Source organism: Penicillium mononematosum, assembly GCF_028829835.1.
Source record: "Penicillium mononematosum strain IBT 11891 chromosome Unknown utg000003l:1.0-8172316.0:1.0-8177699.0, whole genome shotgun sequence".
In the NCBI taxonomy this organism is placed as follows: Eukaryota; Fungi; Ascomycota; class Eurotiomycetes; order Eurotiales; family Aspergillaceae; genus Penicillium; species Penicillium mononematosum.
The window spans coordinates 7,420,432-7,437,542 of NW_026643273.1; the positions used below are offsets into that span (position 1 = coordinate 7,420,432).

General features: G+C 49.3%; 6 protein-coding genes across 6 annotated transcripts; 3 read left to right on the top strand and 3 right to left on the bottom strand.

Annotated features, from left to right (window-relative positions):
* Positions 1 to 25: 25 nt before the first annotated feature.
* On the top strand, positions 26 to 1,636 carry N7519_007831 (putative MFS transporter; the record flags this gene model as incomplete). Its single annotated transcript, XM_057294607.1, has 4 exons — positions 26 to 368; positions 425 to 1,255; positions 1,316 to 1,431; positions 1,550 to 1,636. 4 exons carry the CDS (start codon positions 26 to 28, stop codon positions 1,634 to 1,636), a joined length of 1,377 nt encoding a protein of 458 aa, XP_057149418.1.
* Positions 1,637 to 2,624: 988 nt separating this feature from the next.
* On the top strand, positions 2,625 to 7,308 carry N7519_007832 (NACHT and WD40 domain protein; the record flags this gene model as incomplete). Its single annotated transcript, XM_057294608.1, has 4 exons — positions 2,625 to 2,631; positions 2,685 to 3,211; positions 3,270 to 5,261; positions 5,623 to 7,308. The coding sequence occupies 4 exons, from the start codon at positions 2,625 to 2,627 to the stop codon at positions 7,306 to 7,308; spliced, it is 4,212 nt and encodes a 1,403-aa protein (XP_057149419.1).
* Positions 7,309 to 8,064: 756 nt separating this feature from the next.
* Positions 8,065 to 8,496, bottom strand: N7519_007833 (uncharacterized protein; the record flags this gene model as incomplete). The annotated part of the gene is made up of 1 exon (XM_057294609.1): positions 8,065 to 8,496. One exon carries the CDS (start codon positions 8,494 to 8,496, stop codon positions 8,065 to 8,067), a length of 432 nt encoding a protein of 143 aa, XP_057149420.1.
* A 1,479-nt stretch (positions 8,497 to 9,975) lies between these two features.
* Positions 9,976 to 12,571, bottom strand: N7519_007834 (uncharacterized protein; the record flags this gene model as incomplete). Its single annotated transcript, XM_057294610.1, has 5 exons — positions 9,976 to 10,631; positions 10,684 to 11,523; positions 11,582 to 12,031; positions 12,307 to 12,420; positions 12,505 to 12,571. 5 exons carry the CDS (start codon positions 12,569 to 12,571, stop codon positions 9,976 to 9,978), a joined length of 2,127 nt encoding a protein of 708 aa, XP_057149421.1.
* An 818-nt stretch (positions 12,572 to 13,389) lies between these two features.
* Positions 13,390 to 16,032, top strand: N7519_007835 (fungal specific transcription factor domain-containing protein; the record flags this gene model as incomplete). Its single annotated transcript, XM_057294611.1, has 6 exons — positions 13,390 to 13,454; positions 13,685 to 13,859; positions 14,166 to 14,819; positions 14,911 to 14,986; positions 15,040 to 15,432; positions 15,485 to 16,032. 6 exons carry the CDS (start codon positions 13,390 to 13,392, stop codon positions 16,030 to 16,032), a joined length of 1,911 nt encoding a protein of 636 aa, XP_057149422.1.
* An 80-nt stretch (positions 16,033 to 16,112) lies between these two features.
* N7519_007836 (uncharacterized protein) lies at positions 16,113 to 17,048 on the bottom strand (the record flags this gene model as incomplete). Its single annotated transcript, XM_057294612.1, has 1 exon — positions 16,113 to 17,048. One exon carries the CDS (start codon positions 17,046 to 17,048, stop codon positions 16,113 to 16,115), a length of 936 nt encoding a protein of 311 aa, XP_057149423.1.
* Positions 17,049 to 17,111: the final 63 nt, after the last annotated feature.

A 17,111-nucleotide genomic window follows, 5' to 3' on the forward strand; every position in this document is an offset into this window, starting at 1 on the left:
TCCCTCTGCAAACAATCTCGGCGCCATGACTGGAAACAACATCTCCCCGGAGATTGATGACGAAAAGCCTGGTGTCTTGCACCGTGAAGACACCATCGATCAAGAGAAGCAGAAGCAGCTGAAGGATGTCGACTACTCTGGCGCGACCAAAAAGACCGATCTTGCTGAGATTCGTTTGGTTCGCAAGCTCGATTTGTGGATTATGCCTACTTTGTGGCTGATGTACTGGCTGAACTACCTCGATCGTAATGCCATCGCTCTGGCACGGTTGAATGACCTTGAGGAAGATCTGAACCTCTCTTCATCCCAGTACCAGACCTGTGTTTCCATTCTCTTTGTCGGTTATATCGCTGGGCAGGTTCCTAGCAGTGAGTCTATCTGTCCCCAAACGCCTGACACTGTCTAACCACCCGCTTTATAATAGACATGTTGATCACGCGACTACGGCCTTCATACTACATGGCTGGTGCCATGGCCGCATGGGCTGTTGTTAGTGCGTTGACTGCGTTGGCTAAGGACTTCACCGGCCTTCTGCTAGTTCGCTTCTTCCTCGGTGTCACAGAAACACCATACTACCCTGGTGCCCTCTACATGCTCTCGATCTTCTACACACGCAAGGAGATCGCGACCCGCATTTCCATCCTCTACACCGGCAACATTCTCGCTACAGCTTTCGCTGGCCTTATTGCTGCCGGTATCTTCCACGGCATGGATGACCTCGCTGGCATCGCCGGCTGGCAGTGGCTCTTCATTCTCCAGGGTGCCGTAACCTTCCTCGTAGCCGTCTGCTCCGTCTTCGTGCTACCAGACGACCCTCTCCACACCCGCTGGCTCACCGAAGACGAACGGCAGCTCGCCCACGAGCGCATCCTCGCTGACACCGTCGGAGCCCGCCACCAAACCAGCACATTCAGCGGTGTCAAAGAAGCCGCAAAGGATCCCCGAGTCTGGCTATTCGCTTTCATGCAGCACATGCATCTCGCAGCCAACGGCTTCAAGAACTTCTTCCCAACAGCCGTCGAAACCCTCGGCTTCAACACTACAATTACTCTAGTCCTCACATGCCCGCCTTATCTCATCGCCGGTATCATCTCTGTATACTGGTCCTGGAATTCTGGCCGCATGAACGAGCGAACATGGCATATCACCTTTGCGAAGGCGGTTGCGATCTTCGGGTTCGTCCTTGGATGTGCGACTCTGAATACCGGTGCGAGGTATTTTGCCATGTGTGTCTTTGCGGTTGGTACTTATGCTGGTATGGCACACTGATGACTACTTTCTTTCTTTGTCTCTGGTTACTGATTTGCCGGAATAGTCAACTCAATCATCCTCGGTTGGGTCTCGAGTACCTGCGGTCAAACGAAGGAGAAGAAAGCTTCAGCTCTGGCTATCGTCAACACCTGTGCTAATATCTCGTTTATCTGGACTCCGGTTTGTCTCCCTTTTCCTTCTCTTTTCACGCTTCGGGAAGGAGACTTGGTCCTAACTGTGAGCAGTACCTCTGGCCATCCTCCGACGAACCACGCTACACAATCGCCATGTCATCCAGCGCCGCATTCTCGATTACCTGCGCGGCTTGTGCCTGGGCTATGAGGATCTGGCTGCGGCGCGCGAACCGCAAGATCCGCCAGAATAATGACGAGTCAAATCTTTATTATGCTTACTAGGTTGAACCTGTGAGGTAGCTCTACTTGAACAAGTTTATTACATCTCACTGTATCGGCGTCTCGATGTGTCAATTCAATGATCTGCTTTCAGTCATTTTTCCTTCTTGTTAATTCTCATTGTTTTTTGCTGCTCCTTTTTGATCTGTTATATCGAAGGAATACGAAAAATAAGCATATAACTACAGACTTCTTTCCATTGTATGACGAGGTTAGACAATTCAATTTATCACTTCACAGTATACAAATCATAAGTGCTTACCATAGTGTTTTCCGTAGTGCTCACTTTACAAGAATTTCTCAACCAATACATGCTGTTTAGACCTCTGAATCTGTATTCAACGTATATTATGTTCGAAAACGTGGTTTAAAGTAGTCGACAGTGTACGGAGTAGTTGGAAGCCATATAAAAAGGTGAGGTACGCCAGCCACTACTCCGATATTTACCTATTAGACCCAAAGGCTATAACGAAGTCAGTTGAAACTAACTTATTGTAGTGGTATATATATATGCAGGTGCCCCACCATGTATGCTAATAAGGATCACGAAAGGTAGTCGAACATGAAGGTTTTACTATAGGGGACTACAATATAAATTGGTATACATAGCGTAATCGGCTAACCCTAGCAAATTGCCTATATAGATAAGGTGGTTTGGGAATGGCTTCATCTCTATTCTATACAGATCAGGTAAAGGGGGGAATCAATATACGGCCGATTGCAGAAGTAAGATATGGCTAGGGAGATTCGGGGGCTGTGCTTTTTACTACGGTGATACATAGAAAATGGCACTCGTATTGAAAATTGACTGCCAAGGGGTACTATACTAATCGGGTTAGTGATTCTGTGCCAGCTGTGTTTTTCCTATTCCAACAGCGTTAAACATCAACATTCTGTTAGCTGAAGAGCTTGCGTAAGCCTAAATCTGCCGTACCATGGGATTCTCGAAGCTCCTCCGATATGAGAGGTGGGGACAAAAGACACAGAAAGCCCACCAGGAGGCCGAAGAAGGAAAAACAGACTCTACCAACCACCCCGCCGCTGCTGCCGTCGGTCGAAAAGAGCCGCCGAAGAAACCCGACACTCCTACACCCCCGCCCATCGCCAACGTTTCGAGTGATACTGAGGCTAACACTGGAGCTCAGAAGCCGAGTATTGCGCCCGAAGCGAAAAGATCCCCAGATCTTTCGACTTCCCAGATTGTCTGGAACCGCGCATATGATGAGCTTGCGAAGGACAAAGGGACATCGGATCTTGTTAAGAATTACATGAGAATAATACCCAGGGCCACCGATCCAGATGGCGACGTCAATGAGGGTGTCGGTGACGATATTTTGCCCGATATGAACGATCCAATCCGCAGACAGGAAATACTGAAGGATGCCATCAAAGCAGGCCAGGCCAAGATTGCCAGGGTAGAAAAATCCACGAATGTAGTTGGCAATGTTGTGGACTTCGTCAATAGATTCAAGGGTGTGATTGATGTGGCAGTCAAAGCCAACCCGCAGGCCGCACTGCCATGGGCTGGTGTTTGTATCGGATTGCAGGTGGGTTCAGTCTAATAAATTATTTCGGGAGGAAAAGACAACTAACATTTTTGTTCAGTTTCTGTTGAATCCCGCCCATGCGTCAGAGTCTCGAAGGAATGGAATCGCCTATGTCATAACCAGAATGGACTGGTATTGTTCACTGACAGAGCATCTACTCAGTCAAGAGAACATCGACCTAAAGGGTCAGTCCTACCAAGCTGTCGTCAACGAGCTAGAGGGAAGAGTTGTTGCCCTGTATAAGGCACTTCTTCTCTACCAGATGAAGAGCGTGTGCTCTTACTACAAGAACCAAGGCTTAGTGGTCTTGCGGTCTACGATCAATTTAGATGACTGGGATGGTGAAATGCAAGGCATCAAGAGCGCCGAAAAAGCTGTGCAGGATGATTCTGACCACTACTGCACTCTATATTCGAAGGATGCGCTAGGCGCTCTAGTCCAACAGGGCCAGGAGGAGCAGAAGATTCTAGGTGATTTCCACCAGACCTTACAGGAGTACATTACTTCTCAGCGGAAAGCGGATAGGGATAATAAAGATACAGAGTATCTTCAACAAATCTTTGTCGTTGACGCGCAGGGAGAGATAGACACAATCCAAGGAAAGAATGACAAGCTACTGCCTGCAGCGTATAAGTGGATTGTTGATACTCCAGAATACCGTGGATTTACCAATTGGAGCGACCCAGAATCATGCCAGGTGCTATGGTTGAATGGACCTGCTGGTACTGGAAAGACCATGCTAGTTATCGGGATCATCTCTGAGATCTCTCGACAATCGTTCAACCTGGCACCAGGGCTTGCATATTTCTTCTTCCAAGGATCCCAGAAAAGCATGACCAGTCCCACGGATGCCCTACGATCCTTGATCTGGATGCTTCTTATCCAACAACCCCGTCTTTTCTCCTACATACGGGAGACCCTTAGAAACGCCGGTGCAAGCTATTTCGATAGTCCGAGTGTCTTCTGGCCCTTGGCTGAGATATTCAAGCAGATGCTAGCTGATAAAGACCTTACACCGGTATACCTGACCCTTGACGCTCTTGATGAATGCAACGAGAGGAACTCTGGAGACCCCGGGCGCCCCCATCTCCTCTCGCTGATTTCGGATACCCTCAGCATCACGAACAAGGTCAAATGGCTTCTATCTAGTCGACCCGAAGTCGATGTCTACAAGAAGCTCAAGGCTAAACCGGCATTGGGAGCTATTGTCGAGCTGGATGTCCAGAGTCGGCCAGAGCCTGTGGATGTATACATCGAGCACAAGCTCTCTGACCTTGAGCGGTATTACGAGTACCCAAGGGATGTCTTAGACGAAATGTCGCAGGAGATCCGCCCACGTGCGCAAAACACCTTCCTATGGGTCTCTCTTGTGTTTAAAGATATCATGGAGAACAACGTGGCGGAATACGATGCTGTCGATTGTATCAAAGCCAATCCTTCTTCTCTGACGAGTCTGTATGAACGCTTGATGACCCGTATTGAGAATTTACCCTCACGGGATCCGGGCTTTTGCCGCTCGGTCTTGGCCGCTGCCTGTTTCTCATATCGTCCGCTCTCCTACGCAGAGCTTCACGTCGCTTCTGGTTTGCCAGCGAATGTGCGACCGGCACTTATTGTTCCCAAATGTGGTTCCTTTTTGACCATGCAGGACAATTGTGTATACATGATCCATGCCAGCGCCAGAGAACATCTGGAGGACTACTTTAAATCTTCTTCCCCTGGAAGCGGAAATTGTCAGCATGATGATATTGGCAAACGCTCGATCCGGGCAATGTCGGACACGCTAAAGAAAAATATGTACAATCTGACCCCTGACACGGAGTCAACGGATGTCATTGTGCCTGAGAACGACCCTTTGGCCTCTATTCGATACTCTTGCGAGTTTTGGGTGGATCATCTTTGCGAGGATCGTGGTGGTCAGCCTTTCGACGATGAAGGAGTGTTTTCCTTTTTGGAAAAGCACTTCCTCCACTGGTTGGAGAGTCTCAGCTTGATGCGGAAGCTCACAACCGCGGTATCATCGATCAAAAAGCTTTTAATAAACAGCAAGGTATGTTATAGCACCTATGATTGTATTCAATTATTAATATTTCCCATTTGTCTCCGAAATAGAGACCTGAATTTGCAAACTTCTTAAAGGATGCCGAGAGGTTCGCTTTGAGAAACTCGCAAGTTATGACACAAGCTCCGTTACAGATATATGGCTCTGCCTTGTCTTTAGCCCATCCAAGAGCGAAGTTAGATCCCGATACTGGGAAGAACGATTACAATTTATCGGCAACGCCTCAGGCAGAGATACCTGGGATTCTTGTCTGCAAATGTTTACTGCCCACTCCGGATCAAATTCGATCCTTTTCTCGCCAGATGGTAAATTTCTGGCTTCGGTCTTGTCATTCGGTGGGAAGGTGCAGCTGTGGGATGTTACTACTGGTATAAGTCTTACCCTCAATACCCTCAAGACTACAGAGGACTTTGTTCTCACAGTGGACTTTTCATCGGACAGCAAAGTACTTGCTTCAGCCGTCGGCGATAAAGTGCAGCTTTGGGATGTTGCTACAGGGACATGTATGAGGTCCTTTGACGTGGTCTGTGATTCCGTCCAATCTATTCGATTCTCACCGGATAGAAAGGTTCTTGTTCTGGCTACACACACGGTGGAGCTGTGGGACATAGCTACTGAGTCGTGTATCCAGATACTTGATGGGCACACGGAGTGGGTTGCGTGTGTCGCGTTCGCGCCAGACGGCAAAATACTTGCTTCAGCCTCGTATGACAAGACAGTAAAGCTCTGGGACTTTGAGACCTTTTCCTGCAGGCTGACCGTCGACTTGGCCGGGTCTCCGCGAACTATCATATTTTCGCCTGATAGTAACCTTCTCGGGGTAAGCTTATGGAATCGCGGTACCTATGTTTGGGACACCGCAACCGGGAACGAGGTAATGGGCTTCGAAGGTTGTCTCGATGGAGTCTTCTTAACTGATGGAAAGACAATGGCAACAATCACAGAGGAGACGCGATTGGAATTCCTAGATCTCGCGTCGGGGACCCTCAAACTGATACTGAATCATGGGGAGGAGATCCGTTCATTGTCAGTCTCCCAAAACATTGTTGCTTCGGCCACCCGGGGCGGCATGGTGCGTGTCTGGGATACCACCGGAAATTGGGAACGATCTCTAGGAGGCTTCGGTGACGCATGGCCTGGCCTGACCTTTTCGTCAGATGGAGAAAGCCTACTCGTACGATACGATAAGACAGTGGAGATCTGGGACCCCCTTAACAAGATTCGCAAGCAAACGCTGGCGGGTCATGATGGTCGAATCAGCGATGTTGTATTCTCCCCAGACGGTAAAACCCTTGCCACGGGTTCATTTGACTGCACAGTTCGGCTGTGGGATGTTGCGACAGCAGCCTGCACAGAGATTTTATTCGATAACAAGATATTTTGTGTTAATTTCTCGCCCGACGGCACGATGCTCGGCGTAGGCACAATATTTCCAATCGTTATTTTGGATCTTGTCACTGGGACACACAGGCAAACGCTGGATGCTGGGGGTTACCCTGGTGGTTTAGCATTTTCCCATGATAATACGGTCATTGTGACGGTAACGGGTGAAGAGGTGCTCTCGGACGGAAAAGTGTCCCATCGTGAGGTGGGTTTACAAATCTGGGATGTTGCTACTGGGGCGCTCAAGATGACCATCAAGCACCCAACCGGTGGTAACTTTTACTCGGTGGCAATTTCACCAGACGGTAAAACCGTCGCCTCGAATTCATTGGAGCACCACATACGAATCTGGGATGCTGCCACTGGGATTGAACAGCACCTCATCGAATGCGACGTTGTTCGTCTTGGTTTACCATTCTCACATGACTGTCCCTATCTGGAAGGGCCCTACCGCTTGATCCCCGGCGAGCTGGCCACAAGCCCTGATCCACAGTCTGCCCTATATGTCGAGTCACCGTGGGTGATGAGAGGTAGCAAGCCGCTCCTTCAGTTGCCACCTGACCATTTAATCAGCTCTTTCGTTTCTCGGGAAAACTTGATTGTCCTTGGAAACGTTGAAGGGCTGACATTTATTGAATTTGAAAATTGCTGAAATGGTCGTTTGACACGTCTGTTTGATACTCCATTAAACAGTCATCAGGGTGATCCCACAAAATGCACCGTTTTATAAATACTCGTCAGGAAAGCCAACTGAGCAGTCTCCAAGGCAATGGACAAGTCGCTGCCCTCTGTAAAAACGTTATTTTGGACATGCACTAAACCTGCGGGGAAATGAAACCTTTGAACTCAACCACCTAGTTAGTACCCTGGTGATCTTGGAAGCTCACCAGATAATGCAAGCTGTCACATGACGGTCAGAGACCCGCATTGCCCCTCAATCCCGGGTGTAACCTATTTGCTTTATCTATAGTGCCGCCCGTTATCGCCTTCCATGTCGGAGGACAAAGAGACGTTCTTTCAAACCATGGTCACATGGCACGCTAAACCTTATACGGCTGTTTCCGTATTTAAAACGTGGTCCAGGTCGTAACCACTGTTTTATATCCTAGAATAACCATCCAAACCACTATGGCGTCGCTTGTTCACACTCCTCCCAACCTAGTAACTGCAGTCACCCAAGCCAGTTACAAATGGCAAGAAAAACCTATGCCTGGTAGCGTAAAGGAAAGCTGCCTCTGTTGTATAACGTGGTCATAAACTCTCTGATTTTTGTGAAGGGCTAACGGCCATAGCTAGCTGAATACAGACTTAGTTACGTATTCGCATCTCCTAGGTATAGTAGTTCAACCTCGTCGGCGATGGGCTACATTCAGTGGGCTAACAACGCAACAGCATGAATGCGGCTACGCTATCTGCCTTCCCTGCTTTTCTCGGCATCCTGGCGTTTATGCATTTCCATTTGCTTCATCGTGCCCCTGCCCGTTATTATCTTCCCAGTGTTATCTCTGAAACTATATTCCCATATGTGTTCGTCTGGATCCTCTCGGGAAAGGAAATCTGGGGCCGCCCGAGGCGGCAGATGAGGATCGGTCGTATACCGCCACTTTTTCTCGATTGTACGGCGTGCGGCTGGTGTCATCGCTGTCATTTTGTGTGCATATTGCTCCTGCAGATGGAGGAGGAAATTGCTTCGAAGGAGCCAGGATTTGCGGTAGTCGGGACACGAAGGAAGCTTGCATGGATATGCCCATACGTGTCCGCAAGGGAGTTCAGCATCGGCATTGTCAACCTCATCATCGAATTCGGAAGGAATAGAAGGGCTAGAATTTGAGGTAGTCATGCTCTGTTCGCCAGCTTGTCTTGCCGGAGAGTGGGGAACAGTCTGTTACGCTTCGATTTCCCAGCGCGGGGATCAATGATTTACGACAACGCGCACGGGGACCTCGAAGGAAGGTGGCCATATGACCTGCTCCGATGTATTCTTGGCGACAGCCAAAAGCACCCACCACATACTGTAACATCTGTCAGGAATTTTACATGTTCGATACAGAACCTGTAATTTACAGAATCATGTGATCAGGGAATGAAAGAGCAACTCCATGTCTCCGACATGGAAGGCAATAACGGGCGGCACTGTACTATAGCGATCACTATTATCACTAGTTCAACTTCGACAGGGAGGCTTCTGGTCATGAATGCGGATGAGACGAGTCCTCCGGAATGGGTGGAGCAAAGATTCAAACCAACTCCATCACCCTGGACGGGGATGAAAGCACAGGTTTTCTGTTCCTTTGCTCGCGCTAGTAACACTCCAGCAGCCTCATATGGCGATTTGGAGAGATCTTCAGCATTCTCAGACCCTGATACTAGCGGTAAGTTCAAAGGAGGGTTATGCGTGTGCATGATTGTCAGATACCTTGAAACCCCAGTCGGTGAGACCCCTTTGTGTTCCTTTCATGAGCGGAATGACAATCCTAACCATCGATGTCTTCAGGGCCATATGACGAAATTATATGGTCTCCGGGGGCTTTCCAAGACCCTCGCCAAGACACACCGAAGAAGAGATATAGAATTACTAGAATATATGTCTCTACGAGGGAGTCGGTTTACAATGGTGAGTTATCCTATTCTCCTGATCTCTCGCAATATATGGGGAGAGTAACTGGAATATAAAATCCCATAGGCCGAAAAAATTGGAATATACCAAAGACAGTGAGTGGATCCTCTCAGTGGCTAAGGCATGAATCTCTATCTGTTTACTGACTGGTATATTCTCTACTTCAGCTAGCCAATTTTGAATTTATCCCCTCCGACTGCATGTATCCTCCATATCGCCAGATTAACATATCTCTTCCCGATAAACCCAATCAGCCATTTGTGTCATTGAACTTCCAACCAATTTCCCCTTATTTCGAGGCCTATCCTTCCAATTTCTACGGCATATATACCCATGAATCTCGATATTGTGATGCCCCCGATACCTCAAAGCGATGGCTGGGAAGAAAGCGGACTGGTAGGCACTGATGAGTGGCGATCTGACGAGGTTGTTATTTCTGGAAATGCGGGTATAATTAAAACGAAAGGCAAAGTAGGAGATGGAGACGCATATCCGGAGCTAAAAATGAACGGGCTTTGGTTTTGGGTGGATGCCAAAATAACATGCAGTACAATAGAAGCGTAGCCAGTCTGATGAATTGATATGCTAGCAAGTCACACTTTTTGATTAATTCGATATATCTCAGCTAAAGTGCAACACAGAGAACGAGCCAGAACTCCCATCACCAACCCAAGACTCCAACAACGAGCAAAAGCAAACAAATCAGTTCATCTTGACCTGGAACAAATAGCGCTGTCGGATCTGGGCAACATCATACACAATGTACTCGTTGTAGTACAGACCGCGATCTTGGGCATCCTTGGAACTGCCGATAGCCACATCAGGCATCGTTACACCCTCCAAAGCCGGGTTCAAACACCCAGCATCCTTCCACCCACCAGGGATATTTCTGCCCCTGCCGAGCGTCGCAATCTTGCCAGCCTTGTGCGCTTCCTCGCCAGCGTTGTAGTTGCTACTGTCAAGCTCCAACATGGGCGCACCAAGCTCGGTATCGCAGAGAAGAAGCAACCCCATCCCCCGGCTGTTGTAAGGGCAACAGTAGTTTGCGGATTTGCTCGATGTATCAGCTAGATACACGCCCTTTCCAAACATGTATCCGTTGACAGGTGCCTCGGGTGGTGCGATGCGAAGACCCTGGCTGAGGATACCACCGAAGTTTGTGCTGCGAGATCCGTGCCAGAGGAGGCGGCGGTCGCTGTTTTGGATCTTGGCATATGGGGAGGAGTTGAAGCGATCGTTTTCACCTTGGCGCTCGATGCGGAAGATGTTAATCACCTTGTAGCTCATGCTGTGTGTCTCTCCCCGTGAGTTCTGGAGGTAGTTCTCGAGTTCGCGGAACTCGGTTGATTTGTGATCCACTATGAGATGTCAGTTTGGTGAAATATCGCGGGGTTGTGGATTTATACTCACGTTCAGTCATCTCTTCCATACCCAGACTCTGGAACTGGCGATCCAGCGGGTGGGTGTCATCGTCTTCCTTGGACGATACCATGATTTCATTGGCAACGTCCATGTCCGTCAGTGCCTCCAGCAAATCGACTTCCTTCTTGATCTGCGCGTTTGTGTTCAAGGTTGGGGGCCTATTCCGGCCAAAGACGTGGGGAATCAAGGTGAAATATCGGTTGCTCAATGTCTCTATGGCATTGCCATATGGTTGGCCGTATCTCGCTTGCGCCACGCTTGGTGTAGCCATCAGCTCGGATATCTCTTTCAGAACCGAAAACCCGCTTTTCAAAGTCCTATCGCTCAGCTTTCCCAATGGGAGTTTGTGGGCGTCGTAGGACATTGCGGCCAATGTGTCGAGAACATCCTGCCGGTTGAAGATGAAGGACATCAGGTCTTGAAGTCCTTTGGTCAAGGAACTCTGTGCCGCGGGCTTGTCCTCTTCTTCCTTGGTACTTTTCTCCTTTTTCACAAGATCCTCCTCTTCGTCGTCCTCTTCATAGTTGCGCTCAAGGAACGTGTACTTTCCGTTCTTAGGAGTATCGAGCCGATTCTCCCACTTGAGACCTGACTTGTCTTTGAACTTCTTCTCATACTGCCGCATCGCGTCTGCCAAGCCCCCGTCCCCGAGACAGGCCGACTGTCCATGCTCCCCAACCCGACCCCAGCGCGTCCAGGCATAGTACTTTGAGTTGGCACCTACCAGCAACTGGACACGGTAGAATTTGTTGGCATTGTTGGCTGCCACAGTCTGGCTTAGAGTGGCATCCCAAATGAGGCCTGCGCCGTCAATGTATACCTTGGGGTCTGCGGCAAAGCCTGTCAGTTCATCTTTCACACAAGAGTACTCGTATCGCAGACTTACCCTTGAGTTTACCCAGTTCCTCAAAGCCCTCGTCAATTGGGACATTGATTGCCTTTGTGGCTGCCTTCTGAATGTCCTTTGCCTTTTTGTTGGAACCATTTTTAACAGGCTCTTCATCCGCCCCTCTTTTCTTGCCTGCAGGCTTCTTATCCTCGGAGGGTTTAGCTTTGCCGTCTGCACCATTCTTCAGGGTGTCGCTTGTCGTTCTTGCGTCATCATTTTCACCAGAAGCCGCCGCAACTCGCTTTCTGGTGGTACGCTTGTTATCCGCAGGAAGTGCTGCGCTACCATCCACGGTTTTCTTCTGTGTGTCATTGTCCGCCTGGGACGACTGGTTGGCCTGGCCAAAGGAGTACTTGGACTCCGGCAGCGGCTTCTTGGCCTCGTCTGATTCAACAAGCCACGAAAGTGGAACAACGTGGCAGTTGGCGAGCTGTGAAGCTTGTTTGTCTATTCGGTTGATCAATAAAAGGTCCCAAAGTTGTAGGGTGAAACCTCGAAAGTTTGAAACAGTGCTCACTGCTTGCCATCGGACATCGTGTAGACCTGCCACGTTTGAAAGTGGTGTTTCGGGGGCCAAAACAAGCGTCTCAACTATGGTCATGGTCACTAGCACCCCAACGCTGGCCATCACCGTTTCGAGTGTTGACATGGCGGTATTGACCTAAGAAGTGCGCAAGGGTTCCAAACTTCCGAGGTCTCCTGGCCTGTGGTAGTGCACTCACATTTGGTAGTCTGCTTCTCCACATCCTTTTCAGTGGTCACCAGATGGGTACAATCTTCCGTGACCGTGGTGGTGTATGTCGCACCATTCTTCTCAATCAGCGCTTTTAAGTCCGCTAGGAGCAACAGGGTGATCAGCATACAAATTGAGGTGGAGGTAAGGTAAATAGAGACCGCCTGGCGAATAGGGGGGTTCATACCTTGTCTGAGATTGGGAAAAGTCCCGCCCACAGCGATGACAAGCTTTTTGAAACTTTGAACCGGCATTATGTCGCTCAATTGCAAGAAGGACTGGGTATCAAGATTAGGTGAAAAAAGAAAATATGAAGGTAGAGAGATTGAGGAGGGAGTCGAGTAGGTTAAGGGGAGTAGGTAGAAGGGGAAGAGCTACCCAGGTGGGAGGACAACAAAATGAAAAGCCAAGATGAGATAAAATGAAAGTAGAAGAGAGGAAGAAACAAGTTAGAACGGAAGAGACAAGTTGCCTTTTAAATCAAAATACGAGCTGGGGTTGAATCTCACTCAAGCTCTGTGGCCTGAAGGATCAGGCACCAATGAGGCTGCTGCCTGGCTTAGCGTCAGGCAACATCAAGGCAGCACACCCTGTTTGGTGGAGATTAGGAAGATTAGGGGGGTCGACGGAGTACAGAGCATACAGAATATGTAACATGTTGAATATATTTCAATACGCTGGCTTAAAACACCGTCTCATTGACTCAACTGGTCATGAAGGCTGAAAACTACTCCACGGCCAATAAGTAAGACAATGGCTACGCACAAACTACCTTGCAACACTCCCCGGGTATAGACCGCCCCAGAAACATCGGTGCGGTTACGGGGTTAGGATTTCCTACTCATTTGCGGGTTGTGCCTATGCCTAACCACGAGGGCAACTGAATCGCACTGTTCCCGTCCCTTTGGCTCTCCGCCTAGCTAAGTTAGCGTGGGAAATTACATCCGCCTCCCACTCCGCAAAGGACTTTCAGTTATATGCCAGGCGAAACTCCACAGCAAAGGATCACTAAGTGCTCCACTCAAGTCCCTGCTCCTTTATCACCTGTGTCTGGTCTAGAGCGAAGGCCACCATGAGTGTGCATGTGTCAAGACAGGGTCTTCCAGCAGGCCCAGAAGCGGCGAGGACTGTCAACGCGTAAGCTACCACCGGCCGACATCACAACCAGGTCTCAGTGTGCTGAAACTTGTAAGATGCGATGCCTGCCGAGAGCGCAAGGTAAAATGCTCGGGCTCTCATCCGTGCCGCTTCTGCTCACGACGCCGCTTGGAATGCGTGTTTCGTGAAAATAGGAAACGAAAGCTCTACTCCGTGGAGTACGCTGCATGCTTGATGGTAGTCACAGCGCATGCTGATGAATCTTGCAGATACGTTAAGACCCTCGAGTCGAAACTTGAGGCTTCCAATGCGGCCATGCAATCCCCAGGCGTTTCGTCGCAGCTCCCTCGACGAACCTCGACCCCGGAATGTGCGCCATACGATACTGAAGTAATGAACGCCAACGCCTCGCCTGCGGCTCTAAATGAAACTGTTGATGAAAATGTAAGGTCAAGTCAAGATCGGATCGACTTTGACCATGCTTTCCCACCCCCCTAGTTCACGCGCAGATGTCCAATTAGAAGCACGAGACAGTGGCCTTACAGATCAAGTCACAGACCCATCTCATTCAGGTCAGCACCTTGCATCTATACCCATCCAGATATCTAGAATTGTTTCAGCTAACATATCCATGAAGCCATTTTTACCGATCCTTCATTATCCTCCAGTGTCAATTTTGGATGCGAAGTCAAAGCAATGCCCAGAAACTCGTGGCCAACTGCAAATTCCGTCAATCACCAAATTGCAAAGAGCCCAGATAATGCGTACGGGCTTCACTTCGAATCACTACGATCCAATGGAGTCGCTGAGAGCATCGTGTTGCCCAGCGAGAGTGATGCTGAAGACTTGCTATCCACTGTCATGAGTTCCGTCGGAAAACTACAACACCTTTTTGATCCGCGCGCTTTTGCAGATCGCTTCTCTCGAGATTATGGTCGGATCGTGGATGGAACATACTCTGTAGATGCTTGGTACGTGGAATTGCTGCTAGTTCTCGCCGTCGGAGCCCTTCTCAAGGGCCGCAAATCGGGTACCGACAGTCTTCCAGGTGCGCGGTTTTTCACGGAGGCCACCATGCGCTGCCCCGGTTTGATACAACTGCGGGCCGCTGGTACCTTGGGAGTGGAGATAAGTGGACTATCCGCATTCTTCCTACAGTGTGCTGATCGCAAGGACGATGCCTATATCTATGTATGCCATTCTAATTGGTCGTTGTTGAAATTGACCTTCTCTGATAATTTCGATAGGCTGGCACTGCATTGCGTCTTTCCGTGTCCATGGGCTTGTTTCGAGAGAGCCGCAGTAGTGGCGATCTACCCAGGTCTGAGATTGTCCATCGCAATAGGCTTGCGTGGAGTATTTATATGCAAGAAAAGTGCGCCAGAAATCCTTGTCCCTGGAAACGTACTGATCATATTATAGGAGACTAGCAGCCGCAACAGGTAATCCGAGCCTAATGCCAGACGAAATGGTCAGCATTCCACGACCCATGGAGTCACCTGGCTTCTGCTCCGCCGTGATATTGAACGCCAACATTAGCATTGCGACTATCACTGGACGCATAATCAAAAGTAAGCCCAAGCTCTCCTCGACACCGTGCTGCCGTTCTAACATAACGGCAAAGCCGTATACAGTCACAAGAAGCAGTCAGAAGAGAGGTTTGTGTCCGAAGTTCGCGAAATTCTTCAATCTCTGGGGCATGCTAGACAGGGTATGCCTTTGGATTGTGTAATGAACTTTTCATCTCCCTTTCCTCTCACCCGAAACTGCGTCACACTGAACCTCATGCTTTCTCAAGTAATTTACCCATTTCACTCCGTCATACTCAAGTCTAAAACGTCGCAGGCTATCATTCTTACCACTCGTCCGGCTCTTTTACACCTCGCCAAAGCAAGAATCACGAATCAAGGAATTTCTACAAGGAATGACGTGTTCGAGAAATTTTCTAGGACGTGCATCGACGCAGCTGAAAGAAGTTTGTTTGTTCTCTGCGCGGCAAAGGAACAGAACCTCATCGGTGAGTCATATATGTGCAGCGTCATCGAACATCTCACTAACCACACATCAAGCGCCATTTGGTTTCTTCGATCTCGATGCTCTCTTCTCCGTCGCATTCGTATTGATCCTGGCTGGGAGTGCCTTTTCCGACGCGCAGCAAATGCGAGTGGTTCACGGCTTAAAACTAGCCATGAGTTTGTTCGACTATCTTGCAGAACGCGGGAACAAAGCTTCCTTATGTCGCAAGACTGATATTGAACAGATATGCAACCACGTTGGGGTCTCATTAGACGGAGCTAGCACGGCTTCGGGTGATTTACAAGACACCCCGATGCCCACGCAGCACCCTGCAATTACGCCACGGTACGACCAGGTGGCTGAAATCATATGGTCGCCCACACAGCCGGACCAGTCAGGGAATCAATCTGATTATCTTCATCCGCTACAGGACCCGGGTCTACATCCATTGTGGCAAACCGAGAATAGCCTTTATGATTCCTTCTCTGGTTCTGTGCCTCGCGACTTGTACACAATCTATCAAAACAATGACCTGGCGCTTTCGGGGTCTGTTGAACTTGACTGGGAGGAGCTTGAGAGACAGCTTTTGCTGCACCAATGATTTCTTGCTTTTCTACTCAATAATCAAAGGAGAAATAAAGAAAACTTTGAACTTATCATGCTGCCAAATATTGCACGCAGCTAATCGGTCAGAAATTTATAAATTCTGTCCAGCGCGGTGGTGGCAGTGTGGACCTGTGTTTCCTTGGTGGTGGCTCCAATGTGAGGAGTACTGATAACCCGTCCAGTGGCCCAGAATTTCTCGTAATCCTTCAGCACCGGCGGCTCAGTCTTGTGACAATCGAGTCCGGCACCCGCAATGACTCCTCCCTGAAGCGCCCGCAGCAGGTCATCCTCATTCACAATTCCACCACGAGCAGCATTGATCAAGATAGAGTCCGACTTCATCGCCTCGAGCTGCGGCCAAGCAATGAGATTTCTGGTATTCTTGTTTAAAGGCAAATGAAGCGTCAATACATCAACATGCGGAAGAAGCTCCGCCACCTCCTGGACCCGCATGTGAGGAACATCTTCCCACGCATCCTTAGGTGCAAAAGGGTCGTAGGCGTAGATCTTGACATTAAAGGCGCCCCGGAACATCTGAGCTACTGCAAGACCGATACTACCCATCCCAATGACTCCAATGGTCTTTCCAGTCAACATCACGCCGGAGCAGTGTTCTTTGCGGACTTCTTTCCCGACGGCCTGCTTCGATACGATTGGTCCCAGCTGTCTTGCGACAGCGAGAGTCAAGGCAAGAACAAGTTCGGCCACAGATTGTGCATTAGCTCCCGGCGTGTTGAGAATCGGAATCCCACGTGCGGCGCAGGCATCCTGGTCAATGATATCAATTCCAACTCCTTGCTTGCCAATCACACGCAGATTCGGGGCGCTGTTGATGTCCTCGGCGGAGATGGTCTTCTCGCGGACGAGAATCGCGCTTGCTTTCTCGCGCCAGTGATCGACCTCCGGGTCTGTTGGTAGAACGGTGTGGAATCGCTGCTGGCAATACTCGACGGCTTTTGGTGGGAATACTTCAAGCAGGTAGATTGTCGGCTTTGGTGTGATAGAGCCCATCTTGTAATGTGTATTTGTGATGTAAATGTATCAGACGAGCTGCAAAGCATGTAGGGAAGAGCT